The sequence below is a fragment of the Ctenocephalides felis genome, unplaced genomic scaffold (assembly GCF_003426905.1).
Source record: "Ctenocephalides felis isolate EL2017-DRISC unplaced genomic scaffold, ASM342690v1 CF-g0.4_SCAFFOLD_03571, whole genome shotgun sequence".
NCBI classification, from domain to species: Eukaryota; Metazoa; Arthropoda; class Insecta; order Siphonaptera; family Pulicidae; genus Ctenocephalides; species Ctenocephalides felis.
In genome coordinates this window covers 23,540,200-23,553,434 of record NW_020539725.1, presented here as the reverse complement: position 1 = coordinate 23,553,434, position 13,235 = coordinate 23,540,200, and the positions used below count along the sequence as shown (strand labels likewise).

The following is a 13,235-nucleotide window of genomic DNA, read 5'->3' as shown; positions in this document are numbered from 1 at the left end:
TTATGGCAGAATTCGAGTCATTGGCGCCTTAAATATTAAATCTGATAAGGTTGCCAATTGCAGTAAAAATGATGAAGTTGATTTAAAGAGTGATGAAATTAAAGATAATCATAGGGACACTGGTAGAAAACCTAAAAGCAAATATAATGATAAAGAATATGATAGGGATCGAAAAAGATATAAAGACAGAGATCACGATAAGAACAGACATATTTCAAGGCGTCACAGGAGTAGATCTACATCTGTAGATCGGTCCAAAAGATGCAGGAGTTCATCAATTCCCGTAGGAGAAGTAGGTCTCATTCAAGATCCAGGAGAAGTAGGTCACATTCAAGATCTAAGAGAAGTAGGTCGCATTCAAGATCCAGGAGGAGAAGATCACGCTCAAGATCCAGGAAAGAAGCAGGTCTAGAGATAGAAGCCGCACTAGGCGAGAAGTAAAGATGACATCCAGGAATAGGAATAATAGAGAATCATCTGATCGATTTCAATCAGATAAACAAGATCTGAAAGACAATCCAGAACCAGGTCATATATATTCTGGTCGTGTTATGAACCTAGTACCATTTGGTTGTTTTGTCCAAATACTTGGTATTAGAAAACGTGTAGAAGGATTAGTTCATATCTCTCAATTAAGAGCTGAAGGAAGAGTTACTGATGTTTCAGAAGTTGTGTCAAGAGGGGCTGCAGTAAAAGTTAAAGTTTTGTCAATAACTGGACAAAAAATTTCATTATCAATGAGGGATGTTTGCCAAGTTACAGGTAAAGACTTAAATCCTGAATCACATGCACATTTGCATACAAATATTTCCGATGATTTAAACAATCGTAATCCTGATAGGCCTCAACAGAGTGCAACTAGTATGCTTCAGCTGCACGGAAATATAGATGATGATGAAGAATCAAGGAAACGAGTTACAAGAATATCATCTCCAGAACGGTGGGAAATAAAGCAAATGATTTCATCTGGTGTAATAGACAGATCAGAATTACCTGATTTTGATGATGACTGGGCTTTTACCTAAAGATGATGATGATGCCGAAGCTGATATAGAAATTGAAATAGTAGAAGATGAACCACCATTTCTTCAAGGTCATGGTAGAGCATTGCATGATTTAAGTCCTGTGAGAATTGTGAAAAATCCTGATGGAAGTTTAGCACAGGCAGCCATGATGCAGTCTGCCCTAGCCAAAGAGCGTAGAGAGCAAAAAATGTTGCAAAGGGAACAAGAGCTTGATGCAGTTCCTACAAATTTAAATAAAAACTGGGTAGATCCATTGCCAGAAGATGACAATAGATCTTTAGCGGCTAATATGAGAGGTGTAGGTTTGGCTCCCCAAGATTTGCCTGAATGGAAAAACATGTAATTGGTGGTAATAAAAGCTCATTTGGTAAGAAGACAGATTTAACATTATTGCAACAAAGACAAGGATTACCTATATACAAATTACGAGAAGAACTAATTAAAGCTATTACCGATAACCAAATTCTCATTGTTATTGGTGAGACAGGATCCGGAAAAACTACACAGATTACTCAATATCTAGGTGAGTCTGGTTTTACAGCACGAGGTCGAGTTGGTTGCACACAACCAAGGAGAGTAGCTGCAATGTCGGTTGCAAAACGTGTTGCAGAAGAATATGGTTGTCGACTGGGCCAAGAAGTCGGATATACTATTCGATTTGAAGATTGCACTGGCCCTGACACTTTAATTAAATACATGACAGATGGTATGTTGCTAAGAGAGTGTCTAATGGATTTGGATTTGAAATCATATTCTGTAATTATGTTAGATGAAGCTCATGAACGTACTATACATACTGATGTTTTATTTGGTCTTCTTAAGCAAGCTGTTCAAAGACGTCCTGAACTTAAATTAATTGTTACTTCAGCTACATTGGATGCTGTTAAGTTTTCCCAATATTTTTTTGAGGCGCCAATATTCACAATACCCGGTCGAACATTTCCAGTGGAAGTACTATATACTAAAGAACCAGAAACAGATTATTTGGATGCTAGTTTGATCACAGTCATGCAAATACATTTGCGTGAGCCTCCTGGTGATATACTTTTGTTCTTAACAGGTCAGGAAGAAATTGATACGGCATGTGAAGTTTTGTATGAACGTATGAAAAGTTTAGGACCAGATGTACCAGAGTTATTGATACTACCTGTCTATTCTGCATTACCCAGTGAAATGCAAACTAGAATATTTGATCCTGCGCCACCAGGCAGTAGAAAAGTAGTTATTGCAACAAATATAGCTGAAACTTCATTGACAATAGATGGGATATATTATGTAGTTGACCCTGGATTTGTAAAACAGAAAGTATACACTTCTAAAACAGGTATGGATTCTCTTGTAGTAACCCCTATATCTCAAGCAGCAGCTAAACAGAGAGCTGGAAGGGCTGGTAGAACAGGCCCTGGAAAATGCTACAGGCTTTATACTGAACGTGCTTATCGTGATGAAATGTTGCCTACTCCTGTTCCTGAAATACAGAGAACAAATTTAGCTACTACAGTTTTACAATTAAAAACTATGGGAATCAATGACCTTCTACACTTTGATTTTATGGATGCTCCACCAGTTGAATCATTAGTAATGGCGTTAGAGCAATTACATTCATTATCAGCTCTTGATAATGAAGGGTTATTGACTAGATTAGGGAGAAGGATGGCCGAATTTCCCTTAGAGCCCAATTTATCTAAAATGTTGATAATGTCAGTAGCATTGCAATGCTCTGATGAAATTCTTACAATTGTTTCAATGCTATCTGTACAGAACGTTTTCTACAGACCCAAAGATAAACAGGCCCTTGCAGATCAAAAGAAAGCTAAATTTAACCAAGCTGAAGGCGATCATTTGACATTATTAGCTGTTTACAATAGTTGGAAAAATAATAAATTCAGTAATGCTTGGTGTTATGAGAATTTTGTCCAAATACGAACTCTAAAACGAGCACAAGATGTGCGCAAGCAATTATTAGGAATAATGGACAGACATAAACTTGATGTGGTTTCATCTGGGAGAAACACTGTTCGGGTACAAAAAACTGTTGCATCAGGCTTTTTCAGAAATGCTGCAAAAAAGGACCCACAAGAAGGTTATCGAACTCTAGTAGATTCACAAGTAGTTTATATACATCCTAGTAGTGCTTTGTTCAACAGACAACCAGAATGGGTTGTGTATCATGAGCTTGTACAAACTACTAAAGAATATATGAGGGAAGTCACAACAATTGATCCCAAATGGCTTGTAGAATTTGCACCAGCATTCTTTAGATTTAGTGACCCTACAAAATTATCTAAATTTAAGAAAAATCAAAGACTGGAACCATTATACAATAAATATGAAGAGCCTAATTCATGGCGAATATCAAGAGTTCGACGAAGAAGGAATTGAATCTTTGGAATACTTGAAATTTTATTTATATATAATATATAAATATATAATAAGCTTCTAAAAGATAAAATTACAATGAAGTTATTTATAAAAACACAATGACATGGTATAGAATTAAAGTTTTAATACATATATCACTATTAAATTTACTAAATATTTGTATTGAGAAAAGGTGTGATCTATGAAAAAATAAAACGTTAATTGTAGTAATAAATAATTATTTAAGTAACGACGTTGTTTTTATGATTAAAAAGATTCTATAATTACATTTTATTTAATCAATAAAATCCTTGTTTTATGAAAACTTATAACCCGCATCCTATCGTGTTTTGATGCCAACTCTAATTGTTTTTAATGTACTTTCAGTGCATTTATAAGGAGATGATAAGGAGTTACTAATAATTTACTGTATGGAATAGTAATTTATCACATTTGTTATCTTTCCGAAGGAAAATTTTGTTTTCGATTTGCTAATTTTATGTTTTCACGGCGTTTCAAGTCATTTTAATTGTTTGATACCTGAAAGGGAAAAAGTGCGTACTTATGAATATGTTGTCGACTTTTTCTCTAAAAGCGAAAAACGACAAACACTTCTTAGTTTTGCCAGAGGATCAGCCTAACCGTTTCTTTAAAAATAGCTGCAAGGTGCATAAAGCATTGGTGATTCGCGTTATCTGAATTTTTTTATAATAATGAATATGCACATTAGACACGTGGCATAGTTTACAGTTCATAGTTTTACTTTAAAAAACTTTTCGTGGGAGAAGTTTGTTTTGCCCAAAAATCTGATTTGCTCATTTTATGTTTACTCGATAAGGACTATCGTTTCTCAGGTTGCGACGATCGGCCGAGCCGCTTATTTGTGATTAGCAAAATTTTGCATCGGTTTTGAAAATTCAAAAAATATATCTATTCGAAAGATGTTATTTGGGTATCGTTTTTTTTTTGTTATAATTTATTTTTGTTAATCAAGACTTTAATGTCTTATTTACAAAATTGATAGGTGCAAAAAAAGAATTAAGACAAAAAAATATAAAATGAAAAAAAGTTAAAATAAAATAAAATAATGATAATCGGTAATAACAATAATACAAAAATAATAACATAAATGAACTATGACGTGATAATGTAAGCCGCGTACTAAATTTGGGTATCGTCGTGCTGATTAATTTTGGGCAAATGCCGACCAAACCGTTTCTTTGTAATTAACTGTTGAGAAAAAATTCGATGAAAGTTTTAGTTGATAGATATCATGACCATAAAGAACATACTAAAATATTACGGTCTTACGATAAGTCGTTCAATTTTAAACATTTATCAATATTTTAAAAAATGTGATAGTCAGAATTTGTGTCAAAAGTTGCTTTTGAGATGTGATAAAGTCAAAATTTGAATTTCATAAATTTAAAAGCATTTGGAATAAACTAAATAAAGAAGAGACGGAGAAACGCGATTATAAATGGCTTTGGAATTAGCAAAAAAGTAAGTAAGAGTAGTCTACAAAACTTCTCTAGTTGTGTAAAAAATGTTATCTAATAATATTAAAATAATATTAATTTATAATATTAATTTACGATATTAATTTTATAAATTAATTTATTATTTATAAAATTAATATTATTTTATACTCTAATATTAAATTCAAATGATTAAATAATATCAAGAACTACGTACATGATATATGTAATCGTACCAATATTTTTTATAACAGATGCTTAATATTTCACAAAATAATTTATTGACTAGATTTTCTAAAATATATATTTCGACGTTTTTAATAAATTTTAACTTAGCGATAAAGTTCATGCACTAAACAGTCCTAAATTGATTGAATTATATAAATTAATTAAAAATCGGTTTAAAAAGCTAAAGAAAAAATTTTAGTATATACAAGCGACACGTGCACTATAATTATTATAACAGATAATTTAAATGTGTTTGAGAGAATTCAATTGGAAATTGCAATGCTAGCATTGCTTAGATTTAAGTTACAGCGAAAACTTTATATACGAAATGAATAGTTGAAAATTTTATCTATCTCTCATATCTATTCTCAGTTTCGGTTGATTAAGGGGCACACCTATAGGTTTCTATAGTGTGAAATTTTCAAAAAATCGAATTTCATTTTTTGCCATAGATTATTGTTTTAAAAATAACATACTAAAATTTTAAATCGATATCTAAAATAGTTTCTGAGTTACAGCTGTTTGAAATAGTAGCATTTATAATAGTGAAAACGATCATTTTATCTTTAAACGCGTTTTTTTCGAAACAGATTTTTCGAATTTGCTGGACTGATTACTCGGAGACAAATGATCCGATCGCTATCAATTTTTTTTGCATCTCCTCTATATAGTTCTCCATACAACGACCCTCCAGTTTTTTGATCTGATCAAAAATAGAATTTGGCAGACCAAAAACGACCAAATTTTGGGAAAAAATTTAACTTTTTATTCAGCATGCCGCTATTTTGTCAATATTTCATTTTTTTGTTCTCCCGAGGGTCATCGTACAGAAAATATGTTATAGTTTCACAAGAATTTTTGCTTTTTTGTTTTTATCAACGGAGAAGGAGGCTGCAATCACTCCAGCAGCAGAGGACCCAAGGACCTTTTTTTCTTGGCGCCGCCGAATATCGCGTGTAATTTCAAAAATATTTAATATTTTATTTCAAAAAATTAACTGTGTATTCTCAAAACATGTATAAATTTACTCTTAACGGATTCACTGGTTTTGTTATTTTTTAATTCCCAAAAATGGCCTTTTTAAGGTTGTCACTAGGCAGTGCCCTTAAGGGGTACACCACTGTAGCATTAAAAAAAAACGTATTTTTTTTCGGACGGAAGGAAAAGTATTAAAATCATGATTAAAGATAATTATTTATTGTACTTTAAAGTAACAAAATAAAGTATATAATTGTAAAAAAAAATTAAAAATGGCGGTACAACAGCTATTTCGGCAAGCCGCGTCAAATTCGCGGCACGCAAAATAACTACAACAATTTTAATTTTTTTCATTCGAATTTTCAACAGCATATTTATAATAACATTTTAAAGTGCCCATCATAGCGGATTTGAAAAATATCGATTTTTGTTTGTTTGGCGAGCACTTTATTCAAAATCGTTGAATTTCAACGAAAAAAAAACGGATAGTAATTTGTTAATAATTGATGAACAAATTAACATATAAAGATCTCCTATGATGGGCACTTAAAAATGTAATTTTAAATATACTGTAAGAAATTCGAGACAACAAAATTCAAATTGTTGTAGTTAATTTGCATGTCGCGAATTTTGACGCAGCTCGCCGAAATGGCTGTAGTACCGCCATTTTTAATTTTTTTTTTTAGTATTATATTTTATTTTGTTACTTTAAACTGCAATGAATAACTATCTTTAATATCATGATTTTAATACTTTTCCTTCCTACCGAAAAAAATGGTAAAAACATACGTTTTTTTTTGCTGCTACAGTGGTGTAACCCCTTAAGTCAATTATTAAACATTTCGGGAAGTTCATACAACTAGGCTTAGGACATAATGCTACTATTAACTATTTTCATATTACGCTTATGTATAATATAATTATTATTACCGCGATATTTTAAAACAGTTTTACTATTTCAATTTGAACCCAGCTTTACAATTTATTGCGCAAACCGAGCGAAAGATGTCGCTGTAGTATTCTGCTCGTGAGATAACTCCAGTTGGAGTTGGGTGTCATTGGGTGTGTACGTACATCAATGGAATGTTAAAGTGTATTTAGTGGTGTTTAGTGACACAAATATTGCTACCTGTTAAACACGCATGTTTAAAATCGTTAAATAGTTCATTAGTTATTATTTAATTGTAAGTATTGTTTAATTTACTTCGGCTACTAATAATCATACTTAAGAATCTTAATTCCACCGGCAGTTAGCTGTTGTTGTCGTACTGGAATCTGAAGTGCAAATTTTGTGAAGCTATCGGAAAAGTTTTGAAGAATATCCAGTGTTATCTTAATTAATTATTTTAGTAAATTGAAATAATTTTTTCTACCATCGATTCATACTTAACCTGTTTCAATTGTGGTTCCCCTTTACTTTCTCTGCATGTTGCCACCTTTTTGATTTGACTGATCAGACGTGTCATTTTTACATATTTACAGTTCATCTAATTTTTAGAATTTGTTATGAAGTTTATATACAGTTCTCCGGAAATTTGTTATAAATTATTTTTTGTTCGTATTATACCTTAATTTAGATATTAATTCCCAAATGTGTTTGCTTTAATATTATATACTGGTCTGATTTAAGCAATATCCACAGGTGACATTGATCGGATCTGTTAGCAAAGGCTTCCAAAATGCCGAAATCGGTGAGTTTAAACATTTATTATTAACATTAGCTATTAAGATTGCAAAATTATATTTAAATATCATTCTTTTCATTCATATCATGCACAATTATTATTATCTAAAGATTTAATTAATTCCATTTACATATATTTATATGAAACTATTCTTAATATTACAATATTATTAACTTACACAAAGCTATTAAATATTTTCGTCATATATATGTATACAATTATATATATATACCAGTGGAAAGAATATTAATATTGAAGATATTAACACATTTCACACATTCATTCTACACAAGACAGATTTCATGACGTATTTAACTAAATTTATTTATTTATATTTGCACTGGTGATGAGGCTAGTCATAGTTTCTAAACATTTTAACTTCGTCTATTAATAAAATAGTGCAAAATTTGTACACATTTTCAACGTTATACGCAGGGCCGGATTCAATTTTATGCCGCCTTCATTGATCAATTGAAGTTTGTTTTCAAAAAGGCATGAATATTTTGAAAATATTTTTTATTTTTCAGTAAAACTGTATATATATATATATATATATATATATATATTTATTAATTCCCGAAAATAAAAGAATCAAATATTATCTTTTTAAATCTCGCAGAAATTAATTAAACTAATTCGATGGTTTTAAAATTAAATTTTTACAATTATAATATACAAAGTTTAAATTTGCTACATAATGCGTAAATCATGTTTCTTAAAATAAAAATATATTAAGAATTAGTTAATTATATTGCATAGCATTTTTTTCTCGCTTTCAAAATTTTGCCGCCTTAGAAAATTTGCCGCCCTGGGCGCTTATTATGTATTTGTATTATATATTTATGTATATATATATATATATATATATATAATATATATATATATATATATTTGTTCTTGGCATCCATCCAATAATTAAAACGATTTTTTTTGTAATATCATACGTTTCAGGTCTTGATTTGACCTATCTTCAGCGCTAAATTAAAAAAAATAAGGGTTAGAATTTAAAGTAGATATATAAAAAAAAATACAAAATTACAAAAATATAAAAATAAACATGTAAAACCATAAATCTAAACAATTTATTGAATTTATTATATAACAAATATTATTGTTAACGTATATAAAGGCAGACTACAGAACTAAAAATTAATAATAAAAAAAACTCACCATACAAATAAATTAAAGAAAAAAACACACGAAAATATATAAACACCAATTGATATAATATCAAATTAAATGACAATTTTTAATAAATATTAAATTAAACCAAATAAAAATATATGTAGATATGTATACGTTTATATATGCATATATAAATGAGTTCATTGATATTTGATTTTTTTTTATTTCATGACTGTTTTGATGATAAAATTGACCTGATTTTTATTTGTAGCATTTTGAATTTAATATTTACATATAATTAACGTATTGGAGTTTTTTATCTCTCATTTTGATACCAAAATTGAATATTTTGAATTTTGCACCTTCCTTATTGTATTTTTCATACAACTTTTCATAATCAAACTAATGAAAAATACACTTACAACGATTTTTTATGATTTGGTATAATTCATATAATAGTTATTATTTTGTTAATTATAACAAGACTAACATTTTGTGCTATTCTGATTAAAATTTTCTTAATTAATTATATTATAAAGTATAAAATTTTTAGATTCAAGCATGAGTTTTTATATTCGCTTTTTATTAACCGCCGGTGATGAATCTATGATATCAAATTGTCCAACTGAAACTCTTAAAATTAGTTAAAACAGTGGTTTTAAACCTTTTTTGCATCGCCCCCCTCCCCTCCGCTCTAATAAAAAGAATGTTGCGCCCCCCTTTAATTTTTTCAACAGTTTAATTTTATAAGTACTCAACTGATATTAACAGACTACAAATTAATATGTAATATAATATTGCTTATTTGTAAATATATGCATAAAACTAATTATTTTTTGTTAATGTTTTAATATCGTTCCAAAAATATTGGGTAATTTTGCCCCCCTTAGAACAGCCTGGCGCCATCTTGAGGGGACGCGCTCCACAGATTGAAAACCGCTGAGTTAAAACATACTATATTTATCTAAATATCTTTTATACAGATATCGTTCAATTTTCTAGTGGCTCGAGCAATGTTTCAATAATGTTCATGTTCAAGAACTAAAATATATTTGAAGAAATTCAATAATAAATTAATTCGCTTTTTCACACACAAACTACTATATGATTTGTCAAACCTAAAAGCGATTATACCGCTAATAATACTATTAAATCATCTATTGGGAAAAGATTTTTTTCTGAACAGTAATAATATACTTACATGTATTGTTTTCATTTGTTCCAATGCTTGTAGATCGTCAATAATCATAATTTAATTCAATGTCTACTTTATTACACTGAAATAGAATATGATTAATTAAACAATTTGATATTTATTTATTTCAACTCTTACATATATTATCATATCTACCTTATTATAAACTAAATGTAATAAACTATACTCTTGTTTCCTGAAATAATAGAACAAACTAAATAAGTAGTTTTTCTTGCACTAATTAAATTAGTATGGCCTGGTTGAGGTGACATACAATCATTATTGTAGTTTGCACTGGATAGAAATGTTGGCAGACATTTCATTGTTTTAAATTAATTAATTAAAGCTTTTATTTTAAATATTTTCAAATATCAATGTTTGGTGACTAGATTTAATAATAACTCTGAATTTTTTGTACAATGATAATCGATGTGCTAGGATTCATTCTACTTTAAGACTATTGAAAATGAAAGCATCGTATGTCAACGTAAAATATTCGACTACTTTATATAAATGTTATGTTTTATATAATTCTATAATAGATATGTTGTGTTCGATACCCGATTGTTTCGATAGAGAATCGAAGGTGAGTTTATCCGAAATTTCATTAATTAATGCTTTATTTATCGAGAGTCTCAAGAATGCGATATTATTTTACACATGTTCACACACACACACACACACAATATATATATATATATATATATATATATTCCAATTAGCTTGCTAATTTATAAATATAATACTCATATGCAAATGGCGAAAATCAACATTGAATCATATAATATCGTTTCAATAAGAAACTGTATAAATTCGTTTAAGTCTGAGTGTTACTTCAAAATAAATTAATTTTGCTTTTTAATGAACGAATGAATTAAATGCTTGCAAACACTTTATAATTGTTCAAGTTTTTTCACGTCAACTTGGTGTAGCATGAAAAAAGATTTATTTTTCTAGAGCTTTTATAAAATTTTAATTAATTACACTCTTCAAAACGTATATAATATGTTTTATTCACAAGAAAACGATTTTATTTTATATGACTATTTTATCATAGATTTTCACAACTTTAGGGTTTAGAGGGTTTAGATTTAATATTCTTTTTCAAATTTGTATACCATTATGCTCAATATATATCTCTTGAATTTTAAATAATGTCATAATAACATTTAATTTTCCTTACATTGATGAGATCATTTTTTGTATAAAATGGATTATAAAACTCATTTTCAAATTACGTGTAGATAAGATTCCAAGAAATGATAATCTATCTAATATGTGGAATTTGCTAATTTGTGTTTTTACGTGAGTTCATAACAGGGATTGAAAATTTATTAACGGAGTTAGTTTGTTAAAACTGTTTTTTACTATGTAGCCAAACTAAATATAAATATAAAATTCTCAAAAGAGGATTTACAGAACAGCTTTTGTATATATTTTGTACGAATTTACTCCAGAAATGGAGTAGGATAGGATGACCAATAGGAAGTATAGGTACTTAATTTTTTGAGTGTAATTCTTTACTTAATTTGTCCATTTTATCATGCAATATTTTTGGAATATATTTCGGAGTAAATGTGATGCCGAGCACATTTACAAATCCCAAAAAAAAAACTAGGGGGCGTCCATTAATTACATGATCTTTTCAAGGATTTTTGCAATAATGGTTAAATTTTTAGATTGAAAAAAATGAATTGAAACTAATGTTGGATTTGATTTAATTCAGGTAAAAACGTGATATCTCATTAAACCCCCCTCTCTCATATGATATTTGGTGATTTTTTTTGTCAAACCTATCACCACGTTTTAAGTATCACGTTATTAATTAACGGCAACCATAGGCATTTATAATACTGTAAAGTAGGGCTTCTTAAACTATGGGTCGCCACCCCAAATGGCGTTGCGGGTGATTATAATGCCAATTATTTATATCGTTTTATATCATCACGTCTTGAGTTTTGTATGTTCTCAACCAATTCTTAAACTATATAGTTTCATATGTATATGTATTTGTTACCAAATATATAAATTATTTAAAAATATAATTTTTTTTTTATATCTTTGGGGTCGTCAAAAACTCGCAATTGTAAATGGGGTCCCGAAGGACAAAAGTTTGAGAAACTCTGCTGTAAAACAATAGTTCCCAACCTTTTTGCCCGCGACTCCCTGCTCTAATGAAAAAAATTGTTGCGCCTCCTTCAATTTTTTCAACAATTTAGATTTATACTCAACTGATATTATCAGACTACAAATTAACATGCAATATGTGAAAATATGAATAAAAACTAATTATTTTTTGTTTATTTTTGAATACCATTTTGAAAATGTTCGGCTATTTTGGAAAATAGTATTCTGGAAACAGATGTACGCGCCTCCCTTTGAACAATCTGGCGCCCCACAGGTTGGGGTTAATGTAAGGTCTATGACGGCACCTGAACTTTTTTTGGAATTTTACATATATAGATAAAGAAATTGAAAGGGCTAATCTGAATAGCTAAATAGAAACGGCTAGTTTTGTTTTTTTTTTGTGATATGTGTTTTTCAACTGATTTCCTTTAAACGAACGTTCAAATAAAGTTGGTTGGAATTTCTTTGAAAAAATACATGAACAACTTATTTTTTAACTGTTGACGAAGTTGTTGATTTTCTACAAAAAGTATTGAACTTGATGTGTTATTGATAGAAATTTTATTCGTGGAACTTGACAAGTATTTCTTGAGAAAACGCGGATTAATTATTTACTCAATTTATTTCGATCATTCGAAGATCGTTTTTGAATGTGTAAACTTTGACGACATTTTTTATGATTCTTAATTTCGATGAATGATTTAGTCATAGGATTTAGTCAACTTCAAATATGTTTGGACGATCTTAATTGGCATCATAAATTTATAATTAAAAATGACTAATACAAATAAAAAATCAATATGACTAATGAACATAAACGAGTAAAACGAATTACATATTGATAACGATTCTTTTGAACTGAATTATGTGAGTACCTACTACTTTATGAATTAGCTAATTTGTATCAACATTTTATTAGGAGTGCTATTTAAAACTCTTAAAATTACACGTACATGTCGCATCGTTACGTCATTGTATTGTACTCCACGTATATATTGTGATATTTGAATGTTTGCACTTGTCTATCGCACGT

The 13,235-nt window shown here is 29.3% G+C and overlaps 1 protein-coding gene across 1 annotated transcript; it reads left to right on the top strand.

Annotated features, from left to right (window-relative positions):
• Positions 1-406: 406 nt before the first annotated feature.
• LOC113387065 (ATP-dependent RNA helicase DHX8-like) lies at positions 407-3,407 on the top strand. Its single transcript, XM_026624823.1, is given in 3 exon segments — positions 407-1,006; positions 1,008-1,360; positions 1,363-3,407. Coding segments are annotated over 3 exon segments (2,961 nt in total). The 5' UTR covers positions 407-443.
• Positions 3,408-13,235: the final 9,828 nt, after the last annotated feature.